At 33.6% G+C, this 18,559-nt stretch overlaps 1 protein-coding gene across 1 annotated transcript; it reads right to left on the minus strand.

The window, feature by feature from the left end:
- Positions 1–8,217: 8,217 nt before the first annotated feature.
- LOC145572049 (uncharacterized) lies at positions 8,218–13,207 on the minus strand. Its single transcript, XM_081631068.1, has 4 exons — positions 13,063–13,207; positions 12,608–12,742; positions 9,230–9,417; positions 8,218–8,696 (listed from the first exon to the last, which is right to left on the minus strand). Exons 1-4 carry the CDS (start codon positions 13,119–13,121, stop codon positions 8,509–8,511), a joined length of 570 nt encoding a protein of 189 aa, XP_081487194.1. The 5' UTR covers positions 13,122–13,207; the 3' UTR covers positions 8,218–8,508.
- Between the last annotated feature and the right edge of the window lie 5,352 nt (positions 13,208–18,559).

Here is an 18,559-nt window from a genome sequence, read left to right on the forward strand (position 1 = left end):
TTCATTAATAAAAACATACAACATCTACAAATGAAATTGATCATTTCTTGATGAATTTGTACTGGGTATCAATAATCAATCAATAACTATATACTAAAAGATACACCATCAATGACACATGTCATCGCCTAGTATGTTCTTAATTTTTTTTTTAATTTTTTATTTTCTTGGAGAAAATCTTCTTTTAAGTAAAGATTAATGATGTAAAAAAAAATTGACTAAAATTTAAATAACCTTAATTGTAACAAAATAATTATTATCTAGATCTTTAATTAAAATACAAAAACTTCTATAGAAAAATTATCATATACGTAATAAATTATCAACAAAAGATTTTTATTACTTATTTTTGTTAAGTAAATTACCTTGATACCCAGTATTTACGTAAGAACGTCAATCAATAACTATATAATTTATTGATTGATAACTATTAATTAATATATAAAATATTACCAAAGTATAATTTAAAATATATTGATATCTAATTAGAGTTCATATCAGGAGAAAAGTTTAATAAAAAAATAATATGTTGTCTGAATGATATGTAATAATATAATTTTAGATTGCACAGTTTTGGATGAAATAATAGAGTGATTTTAATAGTGACAAAGAGATTTATTCACAAGGTTAGTACATAACTTTAAAATTTTACATTTAGTTAACAAGAAAAATAACACTTTAACAATACCGCAGTACACCGAAATATATAAAATAACCATATGCTCAAATGCTTAAATTTAAAATACTACATATTTAGCTAATCGGTTTTTTCATGACTATGTTTCATTTTAGTAAATATTTCGGTAGTTTAATTCACACTAATTTTTGATAATTTTTTACATTAATTAAAATAGTTGTAAATTGATGATAACACTGATAATGGTTGAGACTTAGGAATATGTTTTATAGGATTTATACTTTATCACACCCCCTCACATGAGAGCCTGTTCGGCTTGAAGTGTGGATGTAGCATGGTTCCCCACCATACCATGCGTTTAATATTCCACTTTGAATGGAGGGGTGGATGAGATTCGAACTTGTGACTTTTGTGTCACGCTGCTCTGATACCATGTTAAAGGACCAACTTAACCAAAAGTTTAAGCTGATGGTTGAGGCCCAAGAATATATTTTATACTCTATTAAATACATGCGTGATGCATGCAAGGTTAGTTTCACTACGACAAAAAATTGGAGTTGACATTAGTGATACAACATAGCAATTGTTTGATTTTGTCCACAAGCAGCTGAATTTTCCATGGATCATGTGATTCATTTCCCTAAAATATGTGAAACTAAGTAATACTTTGTACAAGATATTGAGAAGCATTGCAGGCTAAGTTGTTAAATATGGCTGGTAGGTGTACCCTTATAAATTCAGTTCTTAGTTCCTATCCTATTCATGTTATGCAGCACAGCTTATTGCCTATCTCTATCCTACAAGATATTGAGAAGCATTGCAAAAAATTCCTTTGGAACAGAACTGACTCAGTTAGGTACACCCCTAGAACTAAATGAGATAACATTACCATTCCAATTTCAATGGGGGGCTTTGGGATTGAGATGTTTAAAAGAATGGAATGTTTCATTCATGGCTAAGTTAGGTTGGATCTATTTAACTAAGCCTGATAAACTCTGGGTTAAAATTCTAAAGGATAAGTATGCTAGAAGAACTAACCTTCAGGATTGTTTCCCAAATTCTTCACAATCTTCTATGTCACGGGATATTTTGAAAGGTAGAGATCTGTTGTTTAAGGGTATCATCATTAGGATTGGTAATGGTGAGGATACTTCCTTATGGTTTCATCACTGGGTTAGTGAAGAACGTCTTTATAAAATAATTCCCAGAGATATACCCCAATTTAAGTGCCATTGGAGAGTTTCTAACATCATCGAGATGGAAAGTGGTATATTGATAGTATCAAGCATCTGTTGCCAGTCCATATTTGTAATTTGATACTTATTACTCCTTTTTCTACTGTTGATCCCTCTTTTTCTCCAGATCAACTTAGATGGAAACATCATGTATGTTTCTGGGGTTTTCACTATAAAAATTGCTTACTTTCTCTCTAAGAATCCATCTCCCTTTTCCCTCCCTTTTCCTTTTACTTGGAAGTCTTTTTAGAAGCTTAAGGTGCCTTTTAAGTATAAAATGTTCATGTGGAATTATGTTCACTCAATAATACCATCTGCTTCCCTTCTTGCTTCCAAATTCCCTGGTTTTGATCCCATTTGTACAAGATGTCTGTCCAACAATGAAACTTTCATCCATTTATTCAGAGATTGCCATACTTCTAGTATTCTCTTGAAAATGATTTTCTAAAAGATCAAACCACCACCCTCTTTCAACTATTCTATCTTTATGAACTCTGATTGGAATGATTGGCTTATGTTTAACTTTTCTCAAACTCTAAAATGGAAGTTCATCTTCATCATGGGTCTTTGGCATCTTTGGAAGCTGGGAAATGGATTTATCTTTAATGATGAAGTCTATAACTGTAATTCTGTGTTCAACAGATTCATTATAGATTATCAAATCAACTCATTTGTGTTTTACAGGGTACTAGAGGATGTAAGGGCAAGAATTCAGATGGTGCAGGTCCATCAATTGTTAAACCTCCCTGCTGGAAACTACCAAAGAATGGTTGGATGAAGCTGAATACATATGCTGCATGGATTTCTTCAGAGGAAGGTGGGGGTGGAGGAGTTTTTAGAAATGCAAAAGGTGAATGGTACTTTGGCTATTCAAGCAAGTACAATGCTCCTAGTGCTTTTGGTGCAGAATTGTATGCTTTGAGGGAAGGCCTAAACTATGCACAAGCCATGCCCTTATAGTACTTGGAAGTGGAAAGTGATGCTCAAGCAATAAGGAGGTTTTAAATAGAGAGGGAGATCATATGCATCATGAGTTATCTGCAGTCATCATTGATATAGCCAGAGCCCTCAACAACGAAAAGATGGTGATAGTTTCAACACTATCCCTAGGGAACTCAATTCCTTAGCTCACTATTTGGCAAAATATGCTATGACAAAATGAGTTTGGGCCATACTCCACACTATGTAGTTCCTACTAGTGCGGTTGCTACTTATGAGGAGGATATGAGGGCTTTACGTGATGCTCCAGCACCCTAGTCTTTTCATGCTATTTTGTTTTTCTTCAGCTTGGTTTGTAAACACTTTATATATTTCTGTTCTAAGATCCTATGGTCTCTATGGTTTTCAGTGCATTTTGCTATTAGCATCTCTTTGAAAATGCACTCTCTGAATGTTATGATATAATTAATAGGGCTTTGTCCAAGTAATATATGCTTCCTTTTGTGTTAAAAAAGTAATACTTCGTATAATATAAGTAAGACTCACACCTTATAAAAATGTCAATGAGATTGTTTTTGATGTGTTAAAGCATACCACTCTAAAATACGTAGTAAAAGCAAGAGCTTCTAGTCTATAATTGGGAGAGAATTGGATCTAAACTTGCTTCCTTCATCCGAAATAAGGTGATCTATTCTAGTCTAATTGGATTAAAGTTCTATTTGATTTTGAAATAAGTTAAAGAGAGCAAGTTCTAACATTATGAGAACGACTAGCAATATTATGACATAAGTGATATGATCTAATTAAAGCCCGTGCAACACATGAGTTACTCCAAACAAACAACTTTAATTATTATCACTTTACTACGGAGTACTTCAAAGTTCAAACTATACAGTTCGGATAACAAAAAGAGAGTAATTTGATTAAGTACTTTATATAAATAATATTCATTATTAATGCTATATGCGGTCCTATGCTTGCATATAAGGATTAAATTCATTTTTAAAAATGAAACTCTATAAAATTGAAATATCACCCTGTACAAAAACATGTTATATTTGTGTAATTATATATATATATATATATATATATATATATATATATATTTTAAGACATGTGTAATTATAGTTTGGTGAATCTCAAATTTTTTTTTTTTGTTTTTTTTTATATTCATTCTAACATTTTTGTGTTACATTCATTCTAACATTTTTATTTACTTTTTATTATGACATGGCTATCCTCTTTTATCACATCACTTTCTCTTTTTTTCATACCCACTTAAAGTTTTATCTCCTCGTTTGTCTGCCATTTCTTGTTAGTATCTTCCCTTCTTTATTTTTATTGACTAATTCTTTGTGTTTTCCTCAATTTAATTATGATTCGACCAGTAATCTAATCTTATTTGACTTTGGACAAAATCTCAACCGTTTATCAAGGTTTTATGATTAATTCAAGAGACAAAATTTAGTGGGCAACATTTTCGAGCTAACAACACAATATCATAACTTGGTTTTTGCCGCGGTTCAAAAAGTTTGCAATGAAAAGAAACGTTTTGTGTGTTTGTGTGTCTTTTTTCCAATGCTTTATATTGGGGGAACGATTTTGATGTATGAAAAACAGTGTAATTTCATTCAAGTAATCCTGAATATTTTAATATGCAATGAGCTTTTGGTCATTATTTTTTGGTTACGGGCTGAGTGTATGTGAGCAACTCGCCTAAATATCGACAATGTAACAAGTAATTTCTTTAACGATAAACAAGTTGCCTACAATATTTTTAACACCACCTTAATATTATGTCACTTTATTTTGAATAATCGAGTGTAGGTTATTCCTAAACAATACGAAGTATTATTCTTTAGGATGCAGTTTGTAAATCATGTAACGGGCAACAAACAAGACTTCTTTGGTAATAATGTGGATTCGGAACATCACACATTAACCATTTAAACTAAATACCCCTAGTAACTATTAATGGCAATGATATGGTTAGTACCATTTACAATGAGCAAGAATGAGGTTGGGAGGTTATATACAATGCATGTCTTAAAGATGATTAAAAATCATGCTAAATCCTCTAAAATGATGAGGATTAGACAATGTAGTATGAGTAATTCTGCTTATGTCGGTTGGTCCAACTAAGTATAAAAATAATATTAAGGGGGTGGTTTAGATTCACTTAATGGTTTTGGTTTATACATGCCAAATTAACTTTGATACTTTTAAAGTCTTATTACTGTCAATCAATTTTTTTTATGAATACTTTCCATTCTAGTACACATTACACAATATGAGGGTAGACTAAGTTATACTTAAGGCGACCACCAATAATAATGATAAAATAATAACATTAACACGAAGTATAGACTGAATGTCCGACTGTTATTATTATTATTATTATTATTATTATTACGAGTATTATTAGAGAGTGAAAATATTTTTTTTGGTGATGACAGAGAGGGCATTTTTGTTTCACAATAAGACCTAGTGTCCTAGACGATTATCTCAAAAGAGTTCAACACTATACTCATTTTATAGATCTACGATTTCAGGGTAAAGGATTTTTGCTTACCCATATCGAGGAATTCTACTGTACTCCGTGAGTGAAAAAATACGTAATTTTTTTTTTTTTAAAAAAAAAAGAGGGGGAAGGGAATAAATCAGCAATATTTTGATTTTTGGACCCTTGAAAGATGAAAAATTCCATAGAGCAATAATTAGGGCTAGAAAGAATAAAAGTAGGAAAATGAAGCCACTAGTGAGACAAGGTATAGGCTTTGAAAGGGGACGACCAAAGAAAGAGGAACACAATCTACAGTATAAAGTAAAGCATCATTCCTTTTCTAATTAACCAACTTAACTCCGAATATTATTTATCCAAACTATTTTCCTTGGCAAAAACTTTGTAATGAAATAAAGCCGATATCCTTCAAGGAGTTAGCAACAAGGGCTCATGATATGGAGTGTATACAATTAACCGTAATTGCAAATATGATATGGACTTATGGAGTGTATACAAGGGCCCTTTTTAAATTAGCATAGCACCGCAAAGATGGTTAAGATGGTCTGAGAGTAAAATGCCCAATTCCAAAGTAACTCTATTAGCCTAAAGCCTACTCAGAAGGTGTTGCATAATAAGTACAGGTGAAAAATGAGAATTTTCAAACAATCCCTTGAAAGTACATTTAAGTAAAGATGATCATGGGCGGGCCGAGCCGGGCCAAGGTCTAAAATTCTTGCCCAATTCTCGAGCCTGGCCAAAAATTTGTGCCCAAACCCATCCAAATGGCAGGGCTGTGTAGGCTTTTCAGGCCGGGCCAAAAAAAGCAACTAAATTCAAATTCAAATTCAAATGTTTTTCCCAAGCCCGTCCATTTTATTTAAAAATCAGGCCGGGCCGATTTCGGACCGAAAAAGGCTGTCCAAAATCGGACCAAGTCAGGTCAGGCCAGCGAGCCAAGCTACATATGATCAGCTCCACGTTTAAGAGACGTTTGTAAATTGTAAAGCTAAGGATGGAGCAATATGAAAGAGCTTTAGGCCGAGAAGTATCTATTCCCAAGTATTTAGCTAGAATGATAGATGACTTGGTTGATAAGAAATCATTTATCTACTAGAGTTTAAGGACTTCAAAAAAAAAAGGGAGATTTAGAGAAAATTGTCGATATCATCAATTGGTAATCCTAGTGAAACATGCAATTGCCCAAATGCAAAGCATTTGACTTTTAATAAGTACAAAAAAAAATAAAAAAAATGTTGTGCCATATAACAAATATAATGTATAATTGTATATAGAACTACTCTACAAGTTATTAAAACCATTTAATTAAGCAAGTGTGTATCCCCAAGTCCCCTCTAACTGTCTTTAAAAATTGGACTGTCTACAAAGAATGCACGCAAGCAAACCTTATTAAGATAGTAATACTCTTATACTCGTATTAAACTCAAAATATCGTCAATTAGTCACAATTCACATATATGGTCAAATTCTATCAACTTTGACCAATAATTCTCATCACTATAATAATAATAATAATAATAATAATAATAATAATAATAATAATAAAGTAACATATACAGATATACTCCTATTTTAAATATGATTCAAATTACTAATAATGAGTTATGTCCAATTGATTTCCTAAAAAAACAAAATTTGTTTATCTGGGTTTATAAACGTCTTTTCAAGTACCAGTGGAGGGGTACATACGTCTTTTCATGTACTATTTGAGGGGTATATATTCGCAACTTCTAAGCATCAAATGCTTCTCCGAAATCGTGTTAATCAACTATAAACACCAATGTCGATACTCCGTACTAAAATTAATAGAAAATTGCATCAAAAGTTTAATAAAATGCATTTATCAAGCATAAAATGCAACACCAACACAAGAACTCATCAAAATGAAAGTTTTGGCGCTTCAATTCGCCGAACAATTAAACAAAAATGCGCTAATCAAGCAAAAATTCAAGCCTTGACAAAACAAATTTTTAAGAATCTGAGAAATTTAAGGTAATTAACAAAAAGTGTTGCAAATTTGCAATTGAAAAAATTGTAAGAATTGAGAAAGGTGCAAGCCTTGCAAACAGAGGGTAATGAAGAATAGGAGAGAGAAAATGAGTTTGGCAGTTTGGTTTTTGGGAAGATGGGGTGAGAGAAGTGCATTTAGAGGATGGTGGTTTGGGAAGAGGAAGGGAAGGGGATACGGCAAGAGTAGGGGGAACTCCGGAGGGCCGGCGAGGGAGGGGGCTGGGCAAGGCCGCTGGCGGGGAGGGGGAGCTGGGCTGGTGGGGGAAAGGGGTGTCGGGTTTGGTGGAGAGAAAGTGCTTTTTTTTTTAATAATTATTTTTAAAATTAGTACTTGTATATTGTTAAAATTATATATATAAAAAAAAACATTTTAATTGGTTGAGTGCATTAAGTGAGGGTATTTTAGGTATCAGATTTTTATTTTTATTTTTTATTTTAAAAAATTATTAACCATGGTTAAGTATTTACTACTTTATTTCATTAAGGTACCATTGGATAATTATAGCTGATTAAAGTTTACCAAAAATAATAATTTTTTTTACGATTTACCACTAAGAAAATTAAAAAATATAGTGTTACCAAAGAGAATTTCCCTAATACGGAATAATAAATAATTATAACAATATATATTTGAACAATCAATGGTCAAAGTTCATTCATAAGCTTGTCATTCACCTTCACCAGTTATATAGGCATAAGATGATAGTCATAATACTACCCATGGCATTGTGATTATCCATTACAAACGTACAAATCATCAATTGCACAGCTGTAACTGATCTCGATTCAATGTCAAATAACAGAAATATGAATGAAAATAATAAAACAACTTAAGGAATAGAAAATTTTTGAAGTTAAATCTAAAAGATCTAATAGTGTCCATTTTGAATGCAGGAATTTGTAAGCCTCAATTGTTTCTAAAAAAAAAAAAATCATCTATCGATTCTAGAGGAAAAAACATTTTATAAGCCTCAATTCATACATGAACATACCTAGGAAATTATACATGTACTCCTCCTATGTATGCTCAAAATTGCACGCTCTCCAGGAAAATCGCGATAATGTCTCATGTATGTATAAAGAATATATGAATTTATTATTCACTTCCGCTGCAAACTATGGAGGAAGTTCTTCCTAAGCATATTCATGAAAACTGCACTAAGTCGTCATTCTTTACCTGGACTTTTTGTCTCTGGACACCTAGTGCAAGCTTGACATGCAGGGGAGGGGACGTCATCTGAGATGTTAATCTTAAGAGTTCTCTGTGCTTCTTCATTTCCTGGAACGTAGAGCACTGCATCCAAAATTAAGATGTCGAAGTTCCGTGGCTGGAAGAATGATGACCAGGAGTCATCTGGCAAAAGCAGCAGGAGAAAACGTCAGCAAAGAGGAAGGGAGAGACAATATAGGCAGCGCGCAGCAATTGATAACTGACTACCCACCCCAAGTTGATTTAGACAATTACTCCCACTGTTGGGAACTAGTTATCATATTATTCACTCCAAGAGTGCATGACGATGTCACAAGAATTTAGTGTTTGATCCCTCATTACTTTTGGGAATGTGATAACTTTTTTTTTTTTTTTTTTTCCAGACATTCTAGAATGGCTAATATTTTCAGACAAAAGAAATTAGGAATATTTTGATTTGGTCAAATCTTATTGCAACATATTGCTTGAAGATTACATAACCATTGCATCAATTTTCTACGATTATCATGTTAAAAGCTACTCTTTCCCCTTTTCTTACCCCTTTCAGCCTCTTAGATTTATTAACAAATCTCCTCAAACAAAAGTTAGGGAAAAAAAAAGGGGGGGGGGGGGGGGGGGGGGGGGGTGGGGGGGGTACAAGAAGATCAGGTAAAAGATGAGAGAAATAATTTGTTCACCTCCATCGCGAACAGCCTTCAAGCGAAGAACTCCATCGCCTTGAGGTCCAGAAATAGGAAATGTGCAGGAAACAGATTTCCTCTTGTGAGTTACAGCAAGTGAAGCACTATACCAAGGGCCTTTTACTACTGGTTCACCTATTGCATTTACGACTTCCTGGTTCTTGCTGGCTTTGTCCATTGCCTTGCTGAAACCAAAGAGGACAAAAGTTAATATCAAGCAGTTTGAAAGTTGAGTTCAAGATGGATTTAATTATATCACGAAATTGGATATACTGCATAACCACTAGATGCATATGACATTTCAAAGACGAACCACACTATGCACTGAGTTATTATCACTTGACTGTATGAAAAAAAAAAAAAAAAAAAAAGCAGGATAAGTGAAGCCACCAGGCACCAGCCAAATAATATTATCAAGCCTGCCTTTCACAAAAGTCAATTTAGGCAATACAATATATGCCAAATGCTTGTGCAGAAACCCACTTAGATTTTTATTAAAGACGCCAAGGATGGTCTTTCTTCAGAATATCTCTTAAACTTCTACTACGTATATTAATGGTAAATATTCTCCTTCCACCAAGATATAGCCATAATTACACATACTAGTATATATACTACACTAAGATGTTCTGAAAAGATTTAAATACTTTCTTCAAATAGGAGAATTCCACGAATCGACTTAAAGAAAAAAAAATCACTTCAATTTTTAGGACTTGGGTCAATAACAAAGTAAACTAATGTAATGCATCAAGTATAGGGAAAAGGACAAGGTAGCCATGTAGGTAGTGCAAAATGATTGTTATACTTCAAGCACATCTTCTAGGAACCCCCCCCCCCCCCCCCCCCCCCCCCTCAATTGATTCGGTTAGGTGATTGAGATGCTATAGGATTGACAAAATTACTTTGAGTGATAAAGAATATTATGATTAATTCACATTAAATCGGTACTTTAATGTGGAGACTGAACATTGAGACTGTTATTTTAGACGAAGATAAATGACTACATTTGCTAATACATCATATGATCATAATAATCCATATGCAGCTCATATTGTCAGCTGTCACCAGTCAGGCAGTCACCACTCCCCTCCCCACCTCACCCAAATTAAGGGAAAAGAAGTAAAATATCTCAAGGAAAAAAATTAAAGAGATTTTTAAAATCTTTTTCTCATATCTACAATTGATGATTCACCAGCTTCCCAGCAAGATTCAGGCTTTGTTCACTTAAACAAAATTTCAGGAACATGTAATCACTAACTCTTGGCAACTGCTAGAAATCTAGAAATCCCAAACAAAACACGATGTATTACTTAGACCATTGATCCATGTTGCATGCACCTTACTGAATCAATCTTTGTTATCTGTTACATCAAATGCACTTAGACAGCTACCCACCTCTTCTTTGTTTTGATGCACCTTTGTTTTCCGACACAGATTCAGGGCAGCTGGGCACAAACTTTTCCACAGGAGACGGTCTCTATAAAAGTGGCAAAGCTTAAGCCTGAAAGTGCTTTTCTTTTCTTTGATAAAATATACTACTGTATGATTTCTTCCCTGATTGTCTCATATGTTGACTTGGTTATCCAAAATACAAAGTCTGTCACTCCAAATACCCATGCTTATATATTACTACAGTTACAAGTTGTCAAACTATACATGGGCCAGAATAGATATCCTCATAGACAAAGGGCACTAGGGCTATGCTTGGCACTATAAAGATGGCCACCCATTTTATAATTTTGGGAATCCCATGTACAAGAAACTGTTCCTGATATAGTTGCACATATGTTTATGACTTTTTCAAAAAGTCTCCTCTAATATATTCTTCTCTTTGGGTACAAATTTGTCAAGACGATCTCTTTTGATTCCATACCATCATCAATTGAACAAATGAAGGAGAAGCAGTGTTATGAATTGATTCTAAATTTCAGTTGAGATCAACAAATATCATACAGGTTCCTCCTGTATCCATCTTGCAGTGGGTCTTCTTCTTCCTTCTTGCAAGACACAATACATCCAATTAAAATCACTTTTTTTTCATCTATCCTCTCATCAAACAGTAGATCACTATCAATATTAAAAATAGTTAAGCCAACCTCTCTACACTGATATTATCAATCAGACAAACACAGTTTTCCAATTAACATGGCAAGTGAGAGAATATATTCTGGGGCAAGGAGTTAATGGAAGAAGTAAGAAGGTAAATTGTTGAGAAACTTCAGGCAATCATATACATTTCAAATACTTATGTCACCTTACTATGGTGGCGAGAATCTAAGGGGAGCAAAGGAACTGAAACCACACTAAGAGTCTAAGAGGTCACTCCACTATCAATATCTTTGCAATATAGTGGTGACCACCACAACAATAACAATAGGCACTACAGTTTTGTTAGGAATAACTTCATACTGATACCTTTGATTAATTTTACTCTCAGTTATATGAGATTAACTCTCAAATAGCTATTACTAATTTACTATCCCCTCACCTCTCACATGTTTTGCCGATGGACTTTAAGACATGCGCATGTGCATACCTGAATATACCACATCACTTTCTTTAAATTATACAAGTAGCAGTTATTGCCACTAGCAAATTCTGTAGCATTAAGAAACTCATTACTAAATAATGTCAATTCCATTGCTTCAACAACCCTTCTGGCTCCTTATACAAACCTTTGCATTTAGGTCCATCAACAAGCCTTGCAGGCTTGCAATATATAACAAACATAATTGCAACTTTTCCTCACTTCCTTATAACGGCAACTTTATCCAATGATTAGTCAACAAATTTTGGGCCTATTTGGCACCACTCTATTTTTTTTCAACACCAAAAATGTATTAGTGTATTGGAAATTGTTAAGATTATCTTTGAAGTACCAAATAGGCATTGAAAAGCAAGCATATGACACACAACACAACAAAAAAATATACACATTCAGACAGAGAAAGCACATAATGCAGCACGAAGGGTTGCAGATAGCAACAGAAATCTAACAATTCTACAAATTTCTAGCCCATAAGACAGCCTTTCAACTAACGGCTTTATCAGATACTGCTGCCCATCAAATAGAAGGTTCGGTCTGATAAAATTATAACACAGATGGAGGCAAAACCAATATAAAAATTGTTGTATGTAGAATCGAAAAAAGATAACTTGACTCGTGATCAGGTAAATCAATAAGAATAATTTCTAAGGAGTTTCTGCATTGTGAATGCTAACAGCTAACAGTCTTGATACGCCAATGTCCGAATCAATGAAACATATAAATGAATCACATTGTTCTACAGCAAAATTTTATGTACAAGTCATTATCACTCCATTTCTAAATTCAAAAACCCGGCATGAATAACCGAATAATGAGCTGTATCATACCTGCTACATCCCTGGTAGATAGCAAGGTCATCAATGGCACTCAAAGCAACACCACCAGTAAGACAAAGCAGTGCAGTCGACACCGCTTTTCGGCCCAATGATCTGGTCTTTTCTTCATTAACAGACTTAGAAGCACTATAATAAAGCGAATCCAAAGAATTAACATATACATCTGACAACAAATATTGAACATTTTCAAAGATATTAAAAAAAAAAAAAAGAAGTCAATTTACAGCACAAATCAAAATGGGCAAGAAGAAAGCACAAAAATTTAAGCTAAAATGCGATAATTAGCAAATGGGTGTTCATTATTAAAAATAGAAATACAATAAATTTCATCAAATAATCAATCATACAACTTGAAAAGCTAGAACCCAAATACAATGAAACAAAGAAACAATAGATTATTAAGCTATATAATTAATACATGGAAGAAAATTGAGAAATAGTGGTACCTGGAAAATTGATTTGATGATGAGATCCGAATAAGAGAGGGTAAATTTCTTCTGAACATGGTTGATTTTTCTTTCAAATTTTATTATTTTAGTTAAACCCTAAAAAAAAACAAATGAAGGGTTTTCGGTATAGACTAGCCAAGCAACGACGTGGTTCCATCCATGCCACGCCTACTCAAATGGGGTTTGATTGTTTAAACACTCCTTAATTGGAATTAAGCAAAAGGTTGGTGATTATGTTTTATATTTTTTCACCGTTTATTGATTAAGTTATGTTTTTTTGGATAATTTGTAAATTATCACCCAAAGAGGAGACCTGTTTTGAAATTACCACCCATTAAAAATTTTATTTTAAATTACCACCCATTAAATAAAAAAAGTTTTCAGATTACCACCTTTTTTGGAATTCCGGTGGAATCTCCGTTTGAGAGCCCCACCATACTAACTTCCCTCCTTTTTTTTCTTCTTACCCCTCGACCTAACCTTCTGACTTTGTATTAAGCTCAAAAAAGAGAGCTTCCCTCATCAAATCCTTCCCTCATCAGGAATCTTTTTCCCTCTTTCTTCCATTAATTTTCTGTTTAATTTCCAACAACCCCTAAAAACCCTAACTTATCCATTTTCTGCAAATTGAATTGTTTATTGTACTTACATGTACTGTTGACACTGATAAATTGCGAAAATTCAGCAGAAATTGGCGAAAACCCCCAATTTAAATACCCCCAATCAGCAGAAATCAACAATTATTCAACAAAATTGGACACCATCAAGTTGAATTAGCAGAAATCTAACAGAAACGACCAATTAATTTCAGACAGGTAGCCTAATTGCAAAAAACCCCCAATTTAATTGCTCCAGGAACCCTAAATTCCTAAATTGGCAAAAAACCCAAAATTATTAATTGCCCCAGGAACCCTAATTTCCTAAATTGGCAAAAACCCAAAATTATGAAGTATTGGATTCATACCTTAGATGCAAATTGAGAGTCTGAACTTCACTGGATAAATTCTTCACACAATAACTGCTGAAATTTGAGAAATTTTGGCTGAAATTGGGGCAAAAATTGTGAATAGAAGTTGGAGACTTTAAAAATAAAAAAATCGGGGAGGAAAACGGTCAGAAGAGGCAATGTAGCCATTACTAGCCGTTGGGTAGGGCCTTCAAACGCAGATTCCATCGGAATTCCAAAAAAGGTGGTAATCTGAAAACTTTTTTAATTTTATGGGTGGTAATTTAAAATAAAATTTTTAACGGGTGGTAATTTCAAAACAGGTCCCCTTTTTGGGTGGTAATTTACAAATTAACCTTTTTTTTACCGTTTGGTAATTGAAGGGATAATTCTGGCAAAAAAATAAATAAAAAGGAAGCAAAAACTTAATCATCTGTCAGATACATTGGGTAAAAAACTTAGTCACTCGCGGTTAACCAATAGAAAAAAACCGGCATTAAATTTTTTTATTCGCACGAGGCACGTCAATTGTGAAAATGACAGCTCTTATCAATTTTTTCCAAAATTTCCCCCTTTGGTGCACTTCTTCCCCTTCCCCACGTTTTTCCTTTTCCTTTTTATTTTTATTTTTTTTGCTCGTTCTTCAAAATTCACTCTTAATGAGTTAATGATGATTTGCTCTTTTGGAAAGCTTGATTAAAGGAGTTTGGCACTTTGAAAGGTAAATTTTTACTTCATCTCTTTGGTTTTGTTGTTCATAATTGCCTCAATCGTTGTATACTCTTTAAAGTCGAAAAAATTAGGGTTTAAATTTTGTCAAAAATTGTGGAATTCTTCCTGAATTTAGGGTCGAATTTGGTATGTTTGATGATAAAATTTCGTTTTTTTACCTTTAGATTATTGTCGTAAGACTCTTGATTTGCTAATGCATGGTTAAGTTGGGTGGGTATCTTGACTTTGGTGTAATTGGAAGGGGTAGTGTGAAACAGAGTAATTGTACTTAATTGAAAGAATTTAGGATTGAATGTCGAGTAAAGTGGTATTTATGTGTTAATTTGTTTGTGAATTATATGGAAGTTGTTTTATTTTTCAACGTGTTGATGTTAAACAACAGCTATTATAGTTTTTAATTGACTAATTTGTTCCTTTTTGGGTTTTTTTTCCATGTCAGTTTAAATAAATTGTTTTTTTTAGGGTTTTTTTTTCAAGATGTTTTGATCGCTCAAGCTCTTGTTGCAAGGGTGACAGCAAAGGAGAAATTTTTTGGGTAGCCTTTTGGAATAGATAGCTATTGGAATTATTTTGTATTTATACTTTTGTAATTTATCCCAACGGCTAGTATTATATATTCAGCTTTTAAACTCATTTCAGGATTTTTTTATTGATAAGTGATTATGTTTCGGGAAGGTGATTAAGTTTATGTTGGGTGACTGTTTTTTTTTTTTTTTGCTGAGTTCAAAGCAGGTAAAAAGGTGTTCTGGTGAGTTAAATGCTCGGTTTTTCTAACTCAATCACCTTTGGGTGGAAAAAGAAAAACTTGATCACCAAAGGGTGAAAAAACAAAAACTTGATCACCATTTGTATACTTAACTCCCTTATTTTGCTTCTGTCAAATTGTCAATTAATTGGGTGCAGTGCACCAGAGCCCAGATTGGTTTTGTGTCTCGAGCTCTCGAAGGCCGGAGCCCGGAGGTGGCAAATGAGTGCTCGAGTTGAAATTAAGCCATGATTTTCTTTTCACGTGAAGTTTGACTAGGCAAAACGATTGTGTCGTGTTGCGTCATGTTCATGTTTGATCTTGTGTCATTTTCGTGTTATCCACAAAATCTATTAACAAACTATGTAAAATGAGTAAGATAATTGCATAATTTGACCAATTTATCTAAATAGGTTTTGTGTGGGTTAGTTTCATGTCGTGTTGTATTGATTTCGTGTTTTCTATCACTAAGGCCCTGTTTTTTAGAGCTGCTCTACTTTACTTTAATCTCCTGCTCTGCTTTGCTTAAAATAATACTTAATATTGAATTATTATAATAATAATTATTAATATTTAATAATAATAATAATAAATAATTATTATTTAATAATAATAATAATAATTAATATTGAATTATTATAATAATAATTACTATTTAATAATGATAATAAATAATTAATATTTAATAATAATAATAAATAATTAATATTTAATAATAATTAATATTGAATCATAATAATAATAATAAATATTTAATAATAATAATAAATTATTAATATTTAATATTTAATAATAATAATAATTAATATTTAATAATAATAATAGTGATAATAATACTAATAATAATTATTATTAATAATTGTTTTTTTATAATAAAAATTAATATTTAAGGATAATAATAATTATTAATTTTAAATAATAATAATAAAAATAATAATTAAATAATATTTAATAATAATAATTAATATTTAATAATAAGCAGCAGTAGTAGTAGTAGTAGTAGTAATAGTAGTAGTAGTAGTAGTAGTAGTAGTAGTAGTAGTAGTAGTAGTAGTAGTAGTAGTAGTAGTAGAAATAATAATAATAATAATAATAATAATAATAATAATAATAATAATAATAATAATAAGATCACACCTCTGTTTGGCTTCGGGCGGTCCCTAATTCGGAGTTGGGTAAGATGATGAATGCCAAAACTTATCGCTGTGTGTTGTGCTACCGGTTGGGTGTTCCATTGTTCTCTATCACGACGCCGTGCTTTGCTTGTTTAAAGGTTTTTGCTGGGGATATTTTCGGCGATCATGCGGTGTCTTGTGTTGGTATTGTGGGCATTAAACATCGGCATAATGTTGTTCGGGATACCCTTGTTGATGTTTGCTATCGGTCAAAGATTTCAGCTAGAAAGGAGGTGGACATTGGGTTATCTGGAAGGAACGACGGGGTCCTCGGACCTGCAGATGTATTACTTTATTCCTGGAATCGTGGTCGCGATATTTGTGTTGACTTGACAAGGTCTTCTCCTTTGACACAGTATGGGCTATCTGACTTTGTTCCTGGACGAGTAGTGACTGATGCGGCCAATCGGAAGCGGGTTAAGTACAAATCCAGTTGTCGAGCAATTAGATATGACTTCCTTCCTTTCTCTCTCTTTCTCTTCTCCTGGGGAGTTAGAAAAGGAGGTTGTTTGCATTGTTGAAGCGAATCCAAAAGTTCTCGAAGACTCGGGACATTGGGGCACGTGCTGCAGCTCATATCTTCACCGGGATAGGATTTGCTATAGCTAGAGGAGTGGGGGCCCAGATTGTATCTCGGCTTCCCACTAATTTTTTGTAGGTTGTATGACTTTGTCTATTTTTTGTAGGTCGTATGACTTTGTCTATTTTTGCTATGGCTTACCGTCCTGTTCTTTGCTACAGATTGGGGATTCCATTGTTCTCGGTTTTGGCGCCGTGTTCTGATTGCTCTAAGGTTTTCGATGGGGATATATTTGGAGATCATACTGTATTCTGTGCTGGGATGGTGGGTATTAAACGTCTGTATAGTGTTGTTCGTGACGCCTTTGTTGATATTTGTTTTCGGTCCGGGATTTCTGCAAGAAAGGAGGTTAACGTTGGGTTGACTGGAGGCAACGATGGGGTTCTACGACCTGCAGATATGTTGCTTTATTCTTGGGATAGGGGCCTTGATGTGTGTGTTGACTTGACGGGATCTTCTCCTATGACATAATCAGGGTTGTCAGACTTTGTTCCTGGTCGAGTTGTGTCGGTTGCTGCACAGCGAAAACGGGACAAGTATGGGGCACGTTGCAGGGCTATTGGTTACGGTTTTCTTCCTTTGTCCTTTTCTTCTTTGGGGGAATTAGAAAATGATGTTGTTTCGTTGCTGAAACGGGTTCACGCGTTCGCAAGGACTCAGGATATAGGTGTTCGTGCAGCTGCTCACATTTTCAGCAAGATCAGGTTTGCTATAGCTAGAGGAGTGGGGGCCCAGATTGTATCTCGGCTCCCCACTAATTTCTTGTAAATTTATTGACTTCGTAGGTTTTTGTTAATAATAATAATAATACGTTGCTAAAACGGGTTCAGAGGTTCTCGACGACGCAAAACATTGGAGCTCGTGCGGCAGCTCATATCTTCACTAGGGTAGACTTTGCTATAGCTAGAGGAGTGGGAGCTCAGATTGTATCTCGGCTTCCCACTAATTTATTGTAGGTTGTATGACTTTTGTTTTTGAGATATAATAATAGTAATAATAATAATATTATTATTATTATAGTAGTAGTAGTAGTAGTATTAGCAGTAGTAATAGTAGTAATAGTAATAATAATAATAATAATAATAATGAAATCTGTTCGGCTCGGCTCTGCTCTTCTTTGCTCTGACTCCTGCTCTGCCCAGAACCTCAAAACAACAAGGCCTAATTTTGTATTAGTATCGTGTCCGTTTCGGTCATGTTGTCATGTTGTGTCAGAGATTGCAAGCTCTACTTGAAGTCAAGAACTAATCAACTTAAGGTCGTATTTGGGCTTATAATTGTTCGTTAAGCAGTTTTATGTTCATCAAAATATTGAT

The sequence above is a fragment of the Chenopodium album genome, chromosome 12, assembly GCF_948465745.1.
Source record: "Chenopodium album chromosome 12, dcCheAlbu1.1, whole genome shotgun sequence".
Lineage (NCBI taxonomy): Eukaryota > Viridiplantae > Streptophyta > Magnoliopsida > Caryophyllales > Amaranthaceae > Chenopodium > Chenopodium album.

What these genes read in the sequence shown, in the direction of transcription:
- LOC145572049 (XM_081631068.1), bottom strand. Translation starts at nt 13,121, where the DNA reads ATGTTCAGAAGAAATTTACCCTCTCTTATTCGGATCTCATCATCAAAT. An exon ending in TCATCAAATCAATTTTCCAG is followed by an intron (nt 12,743 to 13,062) that starts GTACCACTATTT and finishes GCTTTATTATAG; the next exon opens with TGCTTCTAAGTCTGTTAATG. An exon ending in ATCTACCAGGGATGTAGCAG is followed by an intron (nt 9,418 to 12,607) that starts GTATGATACAGC and finishes CTTTGGTTTCAG; the next exon opens with CAAGGCAATGGACAAAGCCA.